At 34.3% G+C, this 20,661-nt stretch overlaps 2 protein-coding genes across 7 annotated transcripts in view; one reads left to right on the top strand and one right to left on the bottom strand.

The window, feature by feature from the left end:
* The window catches only part of LOC138710993 (zinc finger and BTB domain-containing protein 11-like), a 55,831-nt gene that overhangs the window by 798 nt on the left and 34,372 nt on the right, over nucleotides 1-20,661 (top strand). For 2 of the 6 annotated variants that reach the window (XM_069842264.1, XM_069842262.1), the window contains exons 2-5: nucleotides 4,828-4,988; nucleotides 12,186-12,298; nucleotides 16,356-16,573; nucleotides 19,628-19,861. In XM_069842264.1, the coding sequence (XP_069698365.1) occupies nucleotides 12,235-12,298; nucleotides 16,356-16,573; nucleotides 19,628-19,861 (516 nt within the window). In that variant the 5' untranslated portion in view covers nucleotides 4,828-4,988; nucleotides 12,186-12,234. Of the gene's footprint in view, nucleotides 1-4,827; nucleotides 4,989-7,343; nucleotides 7,531-12,185; nucleotides 12,299-16,355; nucleotides 16,574-19,627; nucleotides 19,862-20,661 lie in introns of those variants that run through there. The other 4 variants (XM_069842265.1, XM_069842263.1, XM_069842261.1 and 1 more) reach the window with 3 other exon arrangements.
* LOC138710995 (protein AATF-like) lies at nucleotides 137-7,200 on the bottom strand. The gene is made up of 2 exons (XM_069842266.1): nucleotides 5,202-7,200; nucleotides 137-2,285 (listed from the first exon to the last, which is right to left on the bottom strand). The coding sequence occupies exon 1, from the start codon at nucleotides 6,790-6,792 to the stop codon at nucleotides 5,248-5,250; it is 1,545 nt and encodes a 514-aa protein (XP_069698367.1). The 5' UTR covers nucleotides 6,793-7,200; the 3' UTR covers nucleotides 137-2,285; nucleotides 5,202-5,247.

Raw genomic sequence — 20,661 nt, 5'->3', positions numbered from 1 at the left:
AGTTTGCAAATGTTGTCCTCCCTGCTATATGCTGTGTCGGAAGCCACATGGCTTATATGTTCTGTGTATCCCGCAATTGACTTTAAGGATTGTGGGAAATGATTAAAATGTATTCTGAGTCATAAGATATATCATATGAAGTTACAATAAAACTTTTATTGCGTATCAAAGTGAACAAAAATAAGTAGACCTACAATTCAAATTCAATTTACAAAAGTTATTACAGTAGACCCTTGTTAATCCAGCCATTCTTTGCACATAGGGATGCTGGATTAGTCAGAGCGCCAGATTACTGAGAGTGCTTAAAAATGTCATTAAATTTAATGTTATAAGTTGTGCCAACCACTCCACTTGCACTTATAAATCGAAACTACTGTTCACATTTCAGGAGAGGATCCAAGGAAGGTATGTGAATTTTTCTATCACTATTACAACCAACTCTTGACAGTCAATGACTCCAATGACATCACCCACATCTACCTATTCCTATAGAGACATTGAGTTACTTGCTTATCCTGAAAGGACCATACGCTTCTCGCTGGGATTCTCTAATGAAATTTGTACAGCAGAACATTCCACATGTGGCCGGAGCATGTATAAATAATACAGTATAACACATGGCATTGGTATAAATTTCCCAGAAAATTATTACAGTAGAAGTGATGGGAAGTACACTACAAGGAGGCTGGATTAGCGAGAGTCTAGTGTACTTACAAAGCGAATTATGTACAAATCAATTACATACAATTCAAAATTAATTTATATGCAATTAAATGTAATTCTGCTAGGACCTGTGCATAATTACATATAACCGAAGTTCTACTGTATATCACACTTAAATTGAGGACCGTTTTTGCAAAACGTGCTAACTGCAAAATTGAGATTTTGGTGGATTCGTTAACATAAAGCAGGCTTCTACACGATATTAAAGTTATCTGAGTAAAATTGAATTATTTCTCTTCATTATAGTGTGTCAAAGTGTGATGGTTGCACCTATAAGCTATTTGTTTTCATTCAGTTTTTTGTCTCTCCTGTAAAATTTAGTTTTTTCAGTAAGCAATTTTGCAAAAACGGTTCTCAATTCTTTTGAGAATTGTTAATAAACATTTAAAATATTACATTTGGTGGAAAGATTATTAAATTAATACAATCATAATGCAACAATGTGACATAATTTTTGAACAGTCATTCATTATCACTTCACACGAAATGCAGTACTGGTGATACTGCCAAGAGAACAAATCAGGGACTTTGTAGTATCCTAACCTGGCTGGGTCATTGCCTTACCCGATTAAACTGTGCCAATGCAGACCTTCATCGGGTTGAAAATGATGCTTATGTGTGTTGGTTTGACATAGAATGTCTCCTATGCAAAATAGTTACATTTTTTAGGGAAAGGTTATTCTGCCTTAACTGAATTAACACAACATTTTTGTGTTATTGGTAACATGAACTAATGGTAGAGTGGTGCGATGAACTCATAATATGGTGAAATTTGGAAGGCATCTCAGCATTTGCCTGAAACAATGTAGGGAGATAATGAACAATAAAATACCTACTCTTAAACCCAGTCTTCCAAATACAAAATCTTGCAGTTAGTGTGTTCTGGATAGCACTATGCCAATTCTGGCATCAGACTTAGATTGCATATAGTAGCCTACACAATTTACATTTGTTTCGAATTTAGTCTGTATACCATTTTTTTCTTATTTTTCTGATATTTCTAGTGTAATTATTTTCAAATAAAAAATTCAGGACAGGATAAAATAATTATACATCTTGATTACACAACTTTTAACACTGTATCACTTCGGAATATGTATGGTAAAACTTTCCTGTGTTAAATTTCAACGTACCTCGTTTACATGTTTCGACTTATTTATGGGTCATCTTCAGAACCAACAACGACCAGTTCTGAAGATGACCCATAAATAGGTCGAAACATGTAAACGAGGTACGTTGAAATTTAACACAGGAAAGTCTTACCATACATATTCTGAAATAAAATAATTATGAAATAAATATACTTTGAATTCTTGTAGAATGAATTATTAGTATGTCTATATAATGGGAAAAAATACATATGTATTTATAACGAGTTATATAACTCAATTAACATTAACAGTTGTTAACGAAGATACATAGATTTTCATTATAGACCTAATACATGTATTTTTAATATTATTCACTAAGTTCTTTTTTCTGCTGGTATCAGAGAAGATCACATAGCAGAACGAACTGTAACCATCACATTTCAGGGACAGCAGCCTCACCTCACCATAAAACTGAAAATGAAAGAGTACAGTACATAAATAAATGAAAAACAGACACGAGGTCCAGTCTCTAATGTCCGTAAATTTAATGTCCATTACATGAAAGTCCACTAAATTATGATCATAAATATATGCCCACTTTATTTTAGTCCAAAAATACTATTTTTATGTCCTTTTTTTTACGTTCACTGCATAAATGTCCAATACATTATGTCCACTTCACATAACCTCTAATGTCCATAAATCTGTTCCAATGTCTTAAATTTATCAGGTATAATCGTTTAATTGAATGTCGCAAATTCCGATCCTCGCCAAGCAATTAGGTTATAGCAATGTCATTGTTCTTTTGATCCTTCTTAATGAATTCCATGAATTTCCAGGACAATGCATGATGTGACTATGTGTTTTTGGAAATGACTGTGCCATCCTTTAACTATGTTAGTTGTTCGATGTTGTCCTGTCACAACCTGATTATAAGTAATGGCGTTGCTCTTCTCTCCTTCCTCGAGCAGGTGTTTCTCTTATATAAGTTCTTTCTATATATAATGCCAAATTCCATCACTTCAGACTGAATATTCTAAAAGACTATAAAAAACAACCTGAATAATTTCATTTCTTATATGCTGCTGATCTTGTCGATCAATAGTCTCATTAAACAATGAAACAGAAAGCTAAGAATAATTGTAATAATGATGCATACACTGTACTTGTACAATTTTGCCTAGTGGAGTGTCTTATGGTCTTAGCTCTACTTAAATAAATAAATACACACATATGCATTTCACATTTTGCGAGTGGAGATGCATAAAATGCAGACATGCACGAAAATGGACATAAATATAGTATGTGTGGACATAGCTACAGTATGGACCCAAAAATATGGACATGAATGAAAAAAAGTGGACATCAATTGGGGACACAGTATCAATAGACATATCGTCCTGGAAGCAAATAAATTCAAGTAAACTGGGGGAAAAAAAAATACTGGCAACACATCAAAAAGTGCATTTATGTGCTAGTAACTTAATCTAAAATACAGAACTTATGTACTAGATTATTTATTTTAAGACTAATGCTAAATTTAAAACACTCGAGCTAGTCCTAGAAGGAAAGCTTAAGAATGATCTAGTAACAAGTAATAAATGAGATACAAGAAAAACATAATATTTCTATACCGTACATAGTTAACACAAAACAAAGTTAAAATATTAACATCTTCTTCTTAAAGATATTTATTCACCAAGTAGTGTATTTTACCCAGCAGTCAGATCTTTATACTTTTGTTTTAAATTGATGTTTTGTTTCGTCAGATAATTTATTGCATGATTTTATTTCATGTATTGTGGACATGGTTCCAGTAGCAAAATTATCATGTACATGTGACAAGATCCCCAGAAAGTTGTACTGAGGCAAATGTTATCTTAAGTTTTTGAAATGCAACCTGCAAAACTGCCCATAAAATGAATCATGATTGGGATGATGAATGGCTATCCGAAACCTGTTTACATTGCAAAATAATGGTAACATTCATGTAAACACAAATATTTACAGTACCGGTATTTTAAGACATGGGCATTGTTAGCACAATCCAAACTTACTTTAGCATTATCTTTGAAAAATATTGGCGTGCAAGAGGTCAAATGACTTTATTGTCAAACGCCTGGCATTAGAAAACAACAACAACTTACCTTAGCAATCCAGTCACTACGTTAGTTGATAACCTGATTCACCTTTAAATGTGTTACAGGCAAAGTAATCAAAACAGAACTGACTGATGAGTAATGTGATAGAAGTCTAGCGACTGACTCTTTAAGGACACCTACCGAAAAATAGTGCATCTGTCTGATTTTTGTTACATAAAAAAGAAGTTTTCTTCTACCTTCTCTATCATCCCTAAAACCTTGTAAACGAACTTTAACATATAGGCCTAGTATAAAAACGTTGTTGTTGTTGTTATCCAATGCCGGGCTTTGGCAATGAAGCCATTAAGCGTTCTTGCTCTCCAATATTTCTCTGTAGTGGATCCATCAGGTAGAACTTCACAGGTTTGTAGATGATCTTCAGTCATTTCTTCTTCCTTGTTGCATAGAGGGCAATTTGGATTTGTGTAAATTCCTATTTTATTCAAGTGTTTGGCCAAATAATCGTGTTCTGTAAGCAGTCTGAATTTTGCTACTGCAGATTTACGTGGGATTTCTGGAATAATTTGTTTTTTTTTCATTAAAATGCTCCATTTTTTATCTTTGGCAAACGTAAAAGAGTGTAACAAAGGCAACATAAAGTAAATTTTCTATTTCATAAAAAAATACCCATTAACATCAGGGTTGCCAGATTTAAAAAATATAGAAGAGGTACTTTTATTGCAGTTGATATACAAGTGACTTAATAATAATAATAATAATAATAATAATAATAATAATAATAATAATGATGATGATGATAATAATAATAATAATGTATTAATACAGTGTGGCCTGTGTATGTATAAGATATTTCTAAAGAATTACTTTTTCAACATTTTAATGAATATGTATCATTGCATTTTTGTTAGCAGAAAAGGAGATGATACTAAGGGATATGCTACTGGAGCTAAATGACAGCTGTGAGCAGTAGGCCTATGGGATGAAGATAAATGCAAACAAGACGAAGACCATGGTTGTCACAAGCAAAATAAAGAAGATAAACTTGCGAATTCTAACTGAGGCAGTAGAGCAAGTGAGCAGTTTCAAATACTTGGATAAACTAATTACATATAGCAATAAGATAGCAACTGTTTGAAATAACAGAGAAATATAGGCCTAATTTGCTTTTATAGATTTTTGTTACTGATGAAACATAGTAAAAAATGACACATGTGAATTTAAAAATTCGAGAACCAGTATCAAGATTCGAAATTTGTAAATCACAAATTAATTGTTTTAAGTTTACCTCAATTACGGACATAGGCTACATCCACTGCCAACGCTGGATACAATCACTGCTGTCTTGTTTTATTTCCGAACAATGAGCCGAATAATTCAGTTTTAGCCTCTTCATTCCACGTATTTTGAGAAACAGGAGCCATGAAATTAACAAGTTTGGGATGTACTACATATCTAATTTTACGACCTTTTGTAGCTCTCGTGTCCACTTTACGTTTCATTTTACTTCTTAACTTCTGCAGTTCTAACCACTTTCGTCCAAGTTGTACTGGGTCTGTAACATCTGAAGATTTTCTTTCTATGACCTCCCTTAGTAATTGCTGATAGTAATCTGTATCATCATATATTTCAGTATCATACTCTCTCGCGACTTCATGATCTGTCTTCAAATGATGTATATTTTCTGAAAGTGTGATTTTATCACTTTGTTCCTCTGGCTCTTGCGAAGACAGTTGTCCCAATATGTGACCGGATGTTCTATTCAACTGGGTACGTTGTATTAATCGTTGACGATTACTTAGAATTTGTTCTATCTGTTTTAGAGTTGACTGTTCAAATGTGGAGAAGTTACGACTACTGAGTTTTCCTACTGAGATGCGTGTCTTATCATTCCATTTCTGAATTGTTGCATTGCGATATTCTCTGTAATTTTTATGTTGATCTGCAAGAAGCTGAGAAAAGTATTCCAAATTATTATGTTTATTGTTTCCTGATAGTTTATTAGAATCTTCCGCATCACTTGTGGGATCTCCTGCTTTTTCTTCATCTGTGTCACTACATATTTCTTCATCATCTGTTGGAATATTTTCATCTTTCGCTTTATTCAAATTGTTTGTTTCTGGATAAGACTTCAGCATTTTTGTCTGCAATTCAATCAGTTTCTGTAACAGAGTTGTGAGTGAATATTTAGTGCGTCGGATTTCTGCTTTAAAATTAGATCCTCCTTGTGATACGAAATGTTGAAAGGTATTATATCGAGGCAATTTATTTGCTGCTGCTAAAGTCTTTTGTACTTTAATTCTACATTCAAGAAAACTATCCCATAAATGGAGTTGGTTCATAACAGCATTACTTTTTTCTAATTCAGTTTCCAAGCCTCTACTTGAGATGTGCTGAAAATGATTCAAATCTTCATTATCTTCTGTCTGCAGTGTACTGTCATCACCGGTACTTTCATCTTCAGATTCTCTGTTCTCATTTTGTTCTTCGCTTCCACTTAAGCTTTTAGACTCTAATAGGCCTATACTTTCATCTTCAGATTCTTCATTCTCATTTTCTTCTTCGCTTCCACTTAAGCTTTTTGACTCTAAGTTTAGTAGGCCTATCTCTTTACACTCAAACTCATCCTCACTGGCACTTTGTAGTCCAAGTGTTTTACGTGAAACTTTTCTACCATCATATCTTTCATCCCCTTCTTCTATTAAATCTATATTCCTTTTCCTACTCGTAGTAAACACTTCTTCACTGAAATCATCTTCATACTCCACAACTTTTGCCACAGTATCTGTATATATATCATCTTCAGGATCATATGAACGAGGAGCAGGATTCATCAGATCAATAAAAGTATCTGATAAGGATTTCTTCTTTGTTTCCATTTTAAATTCACCGGTAAAGCACTTTTAGGAAATAATAAATCGTATTCTCTGAATTTCGACTTCACTTAAGTACGTATAGTCCATGTGTTCATAACCTTCACAAATTCAACATGCTCGAAAAGAGTCACAAAAACACTCGCCATGCCCAATTATTACTGGAAGGAAACCGTAAAGTGAAATTTAGGGAACAATAATACTGTAATTAACTATACAATAGTACTTTAATGTATGTATTGCACTTTAATTCAATTTCCTAATCTTCCCAGTCTTCCTAGTTTCGTCGACACGAAAATCAAAACGTTGGCTGTACTGACATTGCCATGTGCGTTTCGGAAAGAACTTCTGATATTACATTCAAAGATTGCATTATCTCGGTACAAAGCTTATCTAACTCATAAATTCGTAAATATTTCTGTAGCATTATAAATTATAATTAAAAACGAGTGACATGCAGTTTTTAAAATAATTTGAAATAATACATACATTGAACACAAAATTATTGGTAACACTGTCAAATCACAGAAATAAGCCAAGATGGTTGTCTACTTTTAGATGTTCTTTGCTGAACTTGATAAACAACGAAGATGTTGAGAAACGCGGAGTAGGGTGTGTGGTATTTTATAGCCAAATTTTCTGTCTGCCAATTTATAAAAGTTGTGAAATGGAAACTTTTCGCGAGCTTTAAATGATGAAGAGAGTGTTTCAGATATATGATTTACCTACATACGCTTAAATGAGGTATTGTGATTAAATAACTGAATTATTTTCAGATTTTGAACTATGTATATTAATATATTTCATGTAAGAATATAAAATGGCGACATGTTACAGTGATAAAAAAAATTTACGGATGTTAATTACCTGCGGTTTTGACAGTACCTTCAATCCTTTTTTGTTATATTTCATCATATGATGATCCATTGCCAACCTGCAGCATAATTATAATCAAGAAATGTAAGAAAAAATACGATTTTGATTGACCACTTGCCATTTTTAATTCTGTAAACGAATAAGCCGCACATTTCGGGAAAATCTGAAAGACTGGGGCAGCTAAGCTCTTGACGAGATGTCGAATACTGTAGGGAGCGGGCGATGGGAATCGGCCGCTACACCGTTCTTTCAGATTGTGGGCACATTTCTCGGAAAGGATCGGCGATTCCCAACCTGTGGTCTGAGGAACCTCGAGGGTCCGAGTGATTTGAAAGGGGTTTGTGGAACGAAGATGTGTTTTCAAACGGTACCGTAAAGTGGGGTGACTTTGAACGCTGAGGTGACTTTGAACAGTAACTTAGCGCCTTTCTAAATTGAATGCTGTACCCAATTGCGAAAAAACTGTTTAATTTGTCAATAAATTAGTTCACTTTTTTCGCAATTGGGTACAGCATTTAATTTAGAAAGGCGCTAAATTACTGTTCAAAGTCACCTCGGCGTTCAAAGTCACCCCACTTTACGGTAGTTTAACAAAGCTTAACATTATCAAATTCTCTGAATTTTATCAGATTGCTGGAATAGTTTTTGTTCATCTCAGACTTTTGAGACAGAGGACTGAGTTCGCCTGAGGAACTTCTCCTATCTTGCAAGTCTTAAGTCTCTACCCGGTATTTTTAGTTTTTCAAACTCTTCAGAGTCCAACTTTAACTAGCCTAACTGTGTTCACTGTTCAGGATAAGACTGAAGCAACAATAAAATTAAACTTGTGGTCTCTCCGAGTTGTCAATCGAGAATTTATTTAATTTCTCAGTCTCGTTCTAGCAATATAAGATGATAATCTCTCGTCCGATATCTTTAGAAGTATAAAGAAACATATTCAGTGATTGATATTACAATTAAGGGAATATTATCCTTTCTGCAATGAAGAAAACAATTGTATGAAAAATCCATTCTTGGTAATAAGTAATATAGCCTATACATCTTGATTACACAACTTTTAACACTATATCACTTAGGAATATAAAAGTATATACGGTATGCATATATATGTTTTCCGAAGATAAGTAACTTAATCGTTTGCTCAAGAAAATCGTGTTTCCTGCAACATCTCTATTGCAACCTTGGTTGCATACAGTAGTAGTAGTAGTAGTAGTAGTAGTAGTAGTAGTAGTAGTAGGTTATTTTACGACGCTTTATCAACATCTCAGGTTATTTAGCGTCTGAATGAGATGAAAGTAATAATGCCAGTGAAATGAGTCCTGGGTCCAGCACCGAAAGTTACCCAGCATTTGCTCATATTGGGTTGAGGGAAAACCTCGGAAAAAACCTCAACCAGGTAAATTGCCCCAACCGGGAATCGAACCCGGGCCACCTGGTTTCGCGGCCAGATGCGCTAGCCGTTACTCCACAGGTGTGGACCTGGACCTGTATATATCATCAATAGGTATAGACCAATGTTTCCCGAATTTAAATACAACACTTCATGCAATTTGCGTTAGTATACTTGTGTGAGAATACATTTTCTGCTCTGCTGTTCTTGAAGAACAAATATAAAAGAAAACTTAATGTTGAGATGGACTTGCGACTTAGAATGTATCTACAGTAATTAATTGAGCCAGACTTCGCAAAGAAACACCAACAGTCCCACTGATAACCTTGTGGTAAGTGCACCACCTTCTCAAATGCATCCGTGCATTCGATGGCTGCTTATAACTGCCTGCTCATTCAATGGTCAAACATGTACCGGTAGGTAACATGACCTATAAATATGCATATATCCACAAGTGACTTCACTGACTGTTAGGAGCTGCCATTTAGCGACAATTTTTTTCTATTCAATGAGTGGCTCAGTTACGAAAGAATGTTCAGGCCATTCACCTTTCTCATATATTTCGTTGCATAATGATAGAATTTGCTTCTTGTCCTCACTCAAGCATTTCACTAAATTTCACTAACTCAATGGGGATTCCATCAACTTCTGTTGCTTTCCCATTCTTCATTTCCCTACACGCTAGTTCAGCTTCTTCTCTTGAAATAGAAAATCCTTTTTCATCTTCTGATACAGTTGTTTCATCTTCTATGGCTAACCCATCTGGATGATTCCCTGTCTCATATTACTGTCATATTTCGTCCATGTGTTCAGTATTCCTTGTTTGTCTGTTATTTCATTTCCTATTTCGTCTTCTATCAACCAAATGGATTTTTTGTTCTTATTTGTGAAGTCCAAACATTTAACTTCGCGGTACATTAAATCATATCTTCCTTTTCTCTGTTGATCCTCTACTTCTTTACATTTCTCTTTCATCCAATCTTCCTTGGCCTTACCATTTTCTCTTCTTAGTTCGTTGTTTAGTTTTCTGTAGTTTCTTTTACCTTCTTCTGTGTTGATGTTTTCCATTCTCTTCTTTCTTCCATTCTCCAACATTTTTTCTGTGACCCAGTTGTTTCTTTGTTCTGACTCCTCTGTATCCTATTGTTCTTTCTGCTGTTTTCTGTATACAGCTTTTTAGATGATATTATCGATTTTATTAATTTGTCCTACAGAATAATATCTGTGATATTGACAATTAATATTTGGGGAGAAAAATTCGCTCTGGCACCGGGGATCGAACCTGAGTCCTTGGTTCTATATACCAAGTGCTCTGACCACTGAGCTACGCCGAATTCAGTTCACAGCAACGAACCGAATCCCTTTCCTTCGTTGTTTCCCTTTGTGGCTTGACTCCAAGTTAGGCATACATGTTGACGCATATGTCCAATGTCAACTGCCATTATACTAGGAGCGCACTCAGCTGAGTGACTTGTTTGGCCGGGATTCCGCAGTTACGTGCACAGTAATCTGTACACTGCAGCTATGAGAATATTATCGATTTTATTAATTTGTCCTACAGAATAATATCTGTGATACTGACAATTAATATTTGAGGAGAAATTAATAAAATCGATAATATTCTCATAGCTGCAGTGCATATATTTGTACAGATTACTGTGCACGTAACTGCGGAATCCAGGCCAAACAAGTCACTCAGCTGAGTGTGCTCCTAGTATAATGGCAGTTGACATTGGACATATGCGTCAACATGTATGCCTAACTTGGAGTCAGGCCATAAAGGGAAACAACGAAGGAGAGGGATTCGGTCCGGTGCTGTGGACTGAATTCGGCGTAGCTCAGTGGTTAGAGCGCTTGGTACGTAGAACCAAGGACCCGGGTTCGATCCCCAGCGCCGGAGCGAATTTTTCTCCTCAAATATTAATTTTTAGATGATGTTATTATATACCACAGTACCCTTTAGTAATACTTCTTAAAATTGTGGTCCAAATTTACTTACGAAAAAATTTCCTGTGTTACAGAAGTAATTGAAAAAGACATGGATTAAATAGGCAAAATAGTGAAGTCAAATGTCTGCTATATTATGAATGCACATGCGTGCTGTCACTATTTTGTTTGCATGTTTTAACACTAGAGAACTAAAATCATAATTTAGAGTCATGCTACAGAAAGAAAAAATGTTCAACCTTTTATTAAAGTGTCTGTGTTTAGAGATTAGAAAAATCAATACCATTACGTAACTAGAATACTTGAATACATAACTTGGGAAAGTTCTTGTTAACCTTTCTTAATATCAACTGGGAGATAATGCACACATTTTGTTCTGACCACTCCTGGTTTTGGAATGATAATGGTTATGTCCGTTTTTGAAATCCCATAAATATCTTTCATTGCATATTAATAGTTCTACTGTGTGATTTGTGTTCATACACTTTAGTTCCATAACTTTGGATTCATCATCTTCCAGCACTTTTTGAACATTCCATAAATAGGACCTATCTGAAGAAAAAAATCTTGTCTGTAAGAGAAAATTTTGCCAGAACATAAATAAGTATTTTCTGAAATCATTTCTGTAGTATTCCTATGAATATCTTTAGATTTCCAATGATCAAAATCTTAAAAAAAATTGTACCATTTTACCATCAGTTCTCTTTCAGAGAAAAACAGGAATTCTCTTAGTAATAGCTTCAGAAAGAAATGTATTGTTGTATAATTCCAAATTACGGTGTATCTTTAAAACTGGATAAGCAATGAGATTGTTTTCTATTTCCGTTGCTATGTACTATTTAAATTAATTCTTGTTGAATGTCTTTAAAGCCTGAATTTTGGAGTTGAGTGAATAGCTTCAATTGCTTAAAAATTCATGTTTCTTTTCACACCATAAGACAGTAATAAGAAGTTTCAGATCACCTGAAGTAAATTACATTAGTTTGATATTTGGGAAACATCTTTACAGTTAAGCAAATAGGGTAATTCAAATCCACGGATGTTAGTGATATAAAATAATAATAATAATAATAATAATAATAATAATAATAATAATAACAATAATAATAATAATAATAATAATAATAATAATAATAATAATAATAATTAGTAAATAATTACCTTTCTTATCTCTTTCTCTCAACAGAGTCATGTATGGCTACTTGAAGAAGCTACTCATTTGAACCATTGTCATTATGGCAATACCAAGTGATCAAGGACTTCTAGTGGTTAACTTGGAGAACTGCATTTCTAATACAGGTATGAAAACGCAGATAATATTATGTTATGTATTTAAAATTTAAGATATTGATGAATGAATAGGCCCTCCTTTCTCTGCACACATGCAACTAGGGATTTCCAATATATCTCACCCTCGTCACCTATAAGTATTATTGACTTTTGAGAATGTACGATAGAGGAGGTGGGTTGTTAAAGTCTTTTGTGCGAGATAGTGCGTATTTGCTTGGTTTCCGCACAAAACCAATCCGCGGAAAGTCTAAAATTCCACATTCAGTATTCCCAACCTAACACACACAACAATTTCCCTCTTCTTACCGCTTAAGTGATATATTGATTTTACTGCTTTAGGCTTTTAACATATTATTTTTAGAGACGTTCAATATAGTAATAATTATAAATTGGAAACTTACCACTGCAATTTCACCTAAATTGCACTGTTAATTCGCGGGTGCTCGTGTAAAGGGGGTTAAGTATGATTTGGATAAACTGGAATAAGTACAGATTTGAACTATCCACAATTACTTTTCTTTTGTGTTAAAGGGGTTAAGTCATTCTTCCATCTGTGATGCAGTTACAGTGCTCCGTATTTTGTGACAAAGGGGTTTTGTTCAGTACCAAAGGAGAGAAGTTTACATACCTTGCAATTTGACTTAACCCCCTTTACACAAGCACCCGCGAATTATTGTTTTTAAATATTTGCAAAAATTAAGTAAACTCTACAACTCCACTAAAGTTACTGCATTCGTGATGCAAGTAACATTAAGGAAGCCGTGAAAAAATCAACAAGATTCTAGACTCATCATAGACTGGGGGAAAAAAAAGACAGACATATATCACGGCCTGCTGGAGTATAGTAAACACAGAAAACATTTTAAAGCAACAATGTTGAAGATAGATATTTTTGTTTTGCAAATTTGCCGTCATTGAACAGAAACCAAGATGGAGATTTCATTGCAACTAATTAGAAATTCTTCTTTCAGGTATGTAATAAACGATCTTCGCACAAAATAATATACGATACACGAGCGGTATGTTTTCTTTCAATTCTTGGAAATTAAAAAAGCTCAACTATGTTTCGCTTTTTCAAACTTTTCCTCGAACATGAAAACTTCAACATACCGCTCTTGTAACGCATATTACTATTGTTAGACAATACAGTGTGTATTTTCAAGTATACAGTTTCCACCCGCTAAAGAAGGAATGAATGCTTTTCTTCAATACTGGTATCATTACCAAGGAAAAATGATACCTGATCATTGGGATAATTTCACAATTTTTTACAAAAATGAATAATTTCTTTCCAAAATAATTTATTTCATGTAAGGAAGGAATGCTGTATAGCCCTTTCTTTGGCTTTGAACATAGTTTACAGGGACATTTGTAATCTTTTCACAGCACTAACTTTTCTTTATGCATATAATTTAATGTGTGAAAATTTAACTGCAGTATGACTGAATGGGGTTAGTTTACATCGGTAACACTTGCTTCTTCCTTACTTTGAGGTAAATACTCTTCACTGATAGACTATCCCACTTTACTTTCTTGCGGATTATCTTCAAGGGCCACCAGGGTAACTTAGACAGTATCATATTTCCCTGCTTATCTGGAGTTGCTCTCGGGTGTGGGTTCGATTCCTGCTTGGACTGATTACCTTATTGAGTTTTTTTGCGAGGTCTTCTCCAATCGTAAGGCAAATGTCAGGTAAGCTATGGCGAATCCACGGCCTCATCTCGCCAAATATCCCCTCGCTATCACCAATTCTGTCAACGATAAATAACCCTTTAGTTGATACAGTGCCGTTAAATAACCAAGTTAAAAAAAAAGTATCTTTAAGGGGATTATTCTCACTCAGTTTCGATATCTTTCAGCAACAACCATCACAAATAGAATGTACAACCACTAAAATATGTGGAATCTTTTTAAACATTTCTTCCGTTATCATTCTTTTACCCATTTCTTCTTTGTATGCTTTGAAAGTTCGAAAAGATTGTGATATCATGAAATGTTTAAACTTTTCACACACTTAAGAATTTTTAAATAATTTAATTACAATGTTCAATAAAATTAACTAACTATAGGCCCTATGGTTATTTGACATTTACTACTCAGTTCAGTGAAATTGTTGCATGATCTACAATTGAGACCTATAAACACTGGGATTCCCAGCATGTCATTGAACAGCAGTGCAAACGGTAATGGTCTTCATGCATGAATAACTGTGACACAGATTCTTTTATTTCTTCCGACCTTTAAAATCTTCAGTCATGGAATCTGAATTTTAAAGCATTCAACAAACTATCTTTATCCATATATATTATCTTTATATATATATTGATACCCCATTTGTTTCTTAAGACCAGACATGTACTATTTGTTACATTTTAAAAAGTGTCTTACGTATGCAGTATCCTAATGTTTCTCTCTGTGCTATAGCTAACTGTTAAGTGATACGAGTTCTAAGTTATTAGGATAATCATGTACTAGAACATAAAAAAAAAACATAGAAGCTGTAGTCCTTATGATAGTAAGGTAACAGAATATATGCAAGCATAACATAGGCCTATGTACGGTTATCGATTTTGTTAGAAATTGACTGAATTAATAAAATTGTAATGGAGTATAATAAATATTTTCAGTTTTAATTGATATTGGCGCGAACATCCTCCTTACTGTTTTAGTTTAGGCTACCTTTTTTTAATAAGATGTTTATATACAAGTGATTTTTTTTCTTCCATAGAAATTTCTTCCTTATTTATGTTTGCACGAAGATAACAAAGACATTTAATCTACGAATAGTCCCATTAACCAGTTACTTACTTACAAATGGCTTTTAGAGAACCCGGAGGTTTATTGTTGCCTTCACATAAGCCCACCATCAGTCCCTGAGCAAGATTAATCCAGTCTCTGCCATCATATCCCACTCCCTCATCCTCCCATCTAAACATCGGCCTCTCCAAAGGTTTTTTCCCTCAGGTCTTCCAACTAACACTCTATATGCCTTTCTGGGATTCACCCATTCATGTTATATGCCCTGCTCATCTCAGATGTCTGGATTTAATATTCCCAATTATGTTAGGTGAAGAATACAATGCGTGCAGTTCTATATTATGTAACTTTCTCCATTCACTGTAACTTCTTAGTCCCAAATATTTTAGAGAACCCGGAGGTTTATTGTTGCCTTCACATAAGCCCACCATCAGTCTCTGAGCAAGATTAATCCAGTCTCTGCCATCATATCCCACCTCCCTTATCCTCCCATCTAAACGTCGGCCTCTCCAAAGGTTTTTTCCCTCAGGTCTTCCAACTAACACTCTATATGCCTTTCTGGGATTCACCCATACATGTTATATGCTCTGCCCATCTCAGATGTCTGGATTTAATATTCCCAATTATGTTAGGTGAAGAATACAATGCGTGCAGTTCTGTATTATGTAACTTTCTCCATTCTACTGTAACTTCTTAGCCCCAAATATTTTCCTAAGCACCTTATTCTCGAGCACCCTCTCAAAGTGAGAGTCCAAGTTTCACAACTATACAGAACAAACGGTGATATAACTGTTTTATAAATTCTAATTTTGTTTTTTTGAAAGCAGACTAGATGATAAAAGTTTCTCAATCGAATAATAGCAGACATTTCGCATATTTATTCTGCTTATAATTTCCTCTCGAGTGTCATTTGTATTTTTGTATTTGTTACTGTTGTTCCAAGGTATTTTAATTTTTCGACCTCTTTAAAAGATAAATGTCCAATTTTTATATTTATATTTCGTACTATGTTTTGGTCACAAGACATAATCATATATCGGTACTTTGTTTTTTTCGGGATTTACTTCCACACCAATCTCCTTACATGCTTAAGTAAAATTCCCGTGTTTTTTCTAATAGTTTGTGGATTTTCTCCTAACCAATTACTATAATCGTCAATTTATTGAATTTATCTAGAGCAGATTCCTTTGTCTTCGAAATTCCCCAGAATGGGTTCAGAAATGAAATTGGAAGGATGATCTTGTATCTATTTGGCTTTTTGGTTTCAATGCAATATATAGCTTAAATATTTTCGTGAATATTTTTACAGACGCTGAGCATGTTGTGAAGGACGAATGTTTGTACACAGTTGCTGTGACCCCAAGTGCTTGTGGTGAGAATGATGGCGTTATACGAATCCCTGTGTCAGTTCACTGTGGTGAAAGAGTACAGCAATCATATACTGCAGAAGCACAGTTAGGGGAGCAGCAACAATTAACATCACCACCAAGTCACTTCAGTGATGTGCATGCTCAACATTATACTCGGGTAAAGTACCTTACTGTTAAATCCTTGCTTCTTTTAGAGAAGGGCAGTGGGGAAACATTCGTTTGTTTATTTAATTATGGTTATCATGGAGATACTCGCGTATTTCCGGAGTCTTCAGTCTTTTTATTGATGGACTACTTTGGCAGTGTTAAGGTACAGTCACACGTCGCTACTTTTGCAGTGCTGCAGTACAAAAAACTGCGCAACTCTTGTACTGCGACGTGCGAACAATGGTGCAACCCGAAAAGTAGCGGCTGCCGAACCTGCTGCCCACTACTTTTCCATGCTGCGCACAGCTTAAAAGTAGCGACATGTGAACAGGGTTCTCAGAGTTGCAGCCGCAGCATTTTTGATATCGGTTTTGTTGAAACTTTTGCTGCGGTTGTAACCAGTGTTACCACCCAAATGTGCCAATGATACTTTTATTGTTTGGATATATTTTAGTGTTAAATGTGATGAAAATAAATTATTTGTAACAGTTATTAAATACACAACACAGTCGGAGCATAATTGCTGACGATATAATTCATTTTTTAAATTTTCCATAGTGTAGTTCCAAACAGGAGGGTTGCCAACATTGATTACGTGAATATACTGTTGGTAATCATTTAAGTATATATGCGTTTTTAAAAGCTTTATAGTAAAAATAATGTCAATTTCTGAATACTAGATACGACAGAAAAGCAAATAATAGATAAGGAAGCTTTCGCATGTGTTTATTAATAATGCGAACATAACCACAAAATATATATTGAGAAGTCAACACGGAGATGGGAACCTGCAGCATGACTGCGGCTGCAAAAGTAGCGCCTTGCGTGTGAACAGACTCGCAACCTCCAGTTGCAACTTTTGCAGCACTCGGGTTGCGCAGCACAAAAAGTAGCGTGCAGCGCGCTACTTTTGGCTTACGTGTGAACACGACACGCAACTTTTGCAGCTGCAGTACAAAAGTTGCGCTGCAAAAGTAGTGATGTGTCACCGTACCTTTATGAAGGTATAGAGAGCTGGCTTGTTAAGAAATTTCTTTCAATACAATGCCTTGTTTTAAATCTTTTGCATTAATATTCAGTCTCAATGAGTTGATTGAATACAAGTCTTCTATGGGCATAAAAAATTTATTCAGTCAAAGACCTTCTGTGACTGAAAATCTAATTAATGGTAGCAAAGCTTCTCTGAACTAAAACAGAAGACAGTGCAATCATGATGTTTTCATCATGAGTACACTAATAATATTGGCATATTACTTGAATGTTTCTGTCAGAAGGAGCAAACAGGAGAGGATTATATTGTACTTCGACTTAGCATTGATGTTTATATTGATTTTTCGGATAAATTTCAGAATACAGTTACCTTCCTTTCCTTCTTTCTCCAAAATTCCAACCTTGTGCACACAGAATAAGTTATTGGCACTGAAAAGTGTCTTTTCGTAAATATGCAGTTGCACATTCGACAAATACAGACAAATCTGCTCTTTTTAGTATTTTAAGATAATTGTTGTCAGAGAGGTAACTGTATAGGCTACTGAAATTTTCCCGATTTTCCTTCCAACAGAACATCAATTGAAAAAGTCTCAACTCAGATGTAATAACAATGGGTCCAAGTTTGGAATTTCCCTCCAGAAGTTAGTAGTAATGTGTTGGTCATTCATGTAACTTTCGAGATTCTTATAGCCTATATGCATCAATTCAAGAACAGATGGTGAAAGAAACCAAACTTGTGTTGCATCTACAGTGTCTGATTCCAAAGCTCACAATCTGAATAATATTCAGTGAATCATCTGGAACAACAAGAGTGAACAGTGCATAGTCTGCTTTGATTTGAGCAATGAGCAAGAGGGGTAATAACCTCTAACAACAAACAATTCAGGACTTTTTTCGAAAAAATTTTAACTTGATTTAAAATAGTACATTATGCAACGAGCCTATAATGGTAGTAATTAAGACGCGAGTATGTTTATGAAACGAGCGCGAGTTTCATAATTTTCATACGAGCTTCTTAATTACCATTATAGGCAAGTTTCATACGACTTTTTATGCTCGACCATATTTCTAACTTGAAATTATTCATAAGTGTTCATGTTATTCTTCTCTGACTGGGGAGTGAAACTGACCTTATGCAATATCTCGTAAATTGTGTGATGTGCGCAGACGCAAAAATATTGATTTTTTCTGAGAAGCAAATGTCATTGGCCTTGATATAATCTAGAGAGTAAAATAAACATAATTAAACCTTGAAATTGATTTAGACATTGAAAAACGAGATGACAAATTGAATTTATTTGAATATTATTTACAATTAACGCTAATTATTATAGTAACAGAACATAACCTTCTGCGACAGTATTGGATTTCCAGCCTCCGTGACGTTTCACTAGTTGTCTTTCGATTGCATATCCGAGAATAATCAATACTTGCACTTTCATTTTGCCAGAATGGTGTTTTCTGATTGGTGGAACACCTGAACTTTAATGAATAGGTGTACTTTAATGAGGTCCATTATAGGGCTGCTACCAGGTGTATAATTACTACATTTAGGCATGGTCGAGCATAAAAGTTATTAGGGCTTTTTCTGAAGTATTGTACATATAATTTTCATTGTTAAAGACAAATGTTGAATTAATTAAATGTTTGCATTACCTCAATAGCAACGCTTTCGTCATTTCTAAGCTACAATCACATATTGCTATACATTCCATCTTATCAGAATTTGTTGCTATTTGGCGTACCCTCAGTCCCAATTACCTCGGATAAGTAGGTTTGTATTCTATTAATCTTAGCTTATTCAGTACCAGTATAAAATATTAATTAAGAAGGTGGGTAAGTGTACATGGCAAAGTGATTGTGAAATCGTAAATAATGTATTTTCATTTTATATTCAGTGTGCTTAGAAATCTCTGTGAGTGCAACAAAATAGGAAGAAATCAAGTTTAGTTCTACCACTTTTTTTTTTCACTTGCAATAAGTTGTTATTTTGGAAGATTATCTTTTATCTCTGTCCGAGTATTAATGGCTTATCTACTTTTTCACTCGTCTACAGTTTGTATGTTTGTTTCAGCTTGAGGTTGGTCAGTCACTTCAGTGTTTAAATAATGACGTTGGTTCTGGGTCCAGTCAGCAAGAGGAAGCTCATGCAGAGTGCTTTCCAATGAGAATTGATCAAGAACAGTCAAATGACACTGATTCATCCTATTACACAGAAATTTATAATTATCTTACCACACAAAGTATGCCTGAAGGAGCTTCAGACAGCTACAAGAAGATATTAAAGAAAAGGGCTTATAATTATAAAGTAAATACAAAAATATAAACTTTTTACTTGTAGGTACTGTACTTGAAATTTTGTCTGCTATTTTCAGTATGAAAATATTGTGTTATAGACATTTATAAATTTCAATGAACATACAAAATGACACCTACAGATGCTTAAACAGCCAAACAAATATGTTTAAACAGAAGATATAATTCTTTAAATTAAATAATTTTTCACTGTGAAATGATAAATAAAAGGAAGACTTGTATATATGTTCATCTAAATTTCTGAACCGCACACTTCCAGAGATAGGATTAGCATTATGTACAGACCCAGAACTGAGCATGCACAGTATGATATAACTGGAACTTGGAAAAGTCAGGTGGCCCAGATTTTGTTTCTGGGTCTGTACACGGAGGATCATTAAAAATATGTATGGGATTTCCATTCACTCTAATGATATTGACATTCAGCGAGGCAGTGATTAATATTTCATATTGTTGCAGCCTAGTTATTGTGAGTAATTTCCAAAGATTACGAGTAAAATAAACAATTCATTAACGTTTAGACTGCCTATTAGACTATAGAAACACTGGAATTTACAAGGCTCTTCTTTTATTTTTCAATAAATGAATAAATGTTAATTTATTCTGTACATAGGTCATAGATGTCTGTCTTTTGTTTTCCTACAAGTCCCTGTAAAATAGTCAAAAATTCCATGTGTATTTTACATGAATAATATTTCTTTTGTTTCTAAAGTTATAAATTGGGGCCAGCATAAGGACTCGTAAACTTTTTCTTCTCAATAAGTATGTTAATTTATTCTGTAAATAGGTCAT

This window comes from Periplaneta americana, chromosome 12 (assembly GCF_040183065.1).
Source record: "Periplaneta americana isolate PAMFEO1 chromosome 12, P.americana_PAMFEO1_priV1, whole genome shotgun sequence".
In the NCBI taxonomy this organism is placed as follows: Eukaryota; Metazoa; Arthropoda; class Insecta; order Blattodea; family Blattidae; genus Periplaneta; species Periplaneta americana.
This window is presented reverse-complemented; position numbering and strand designations above follow the sequence as displayed.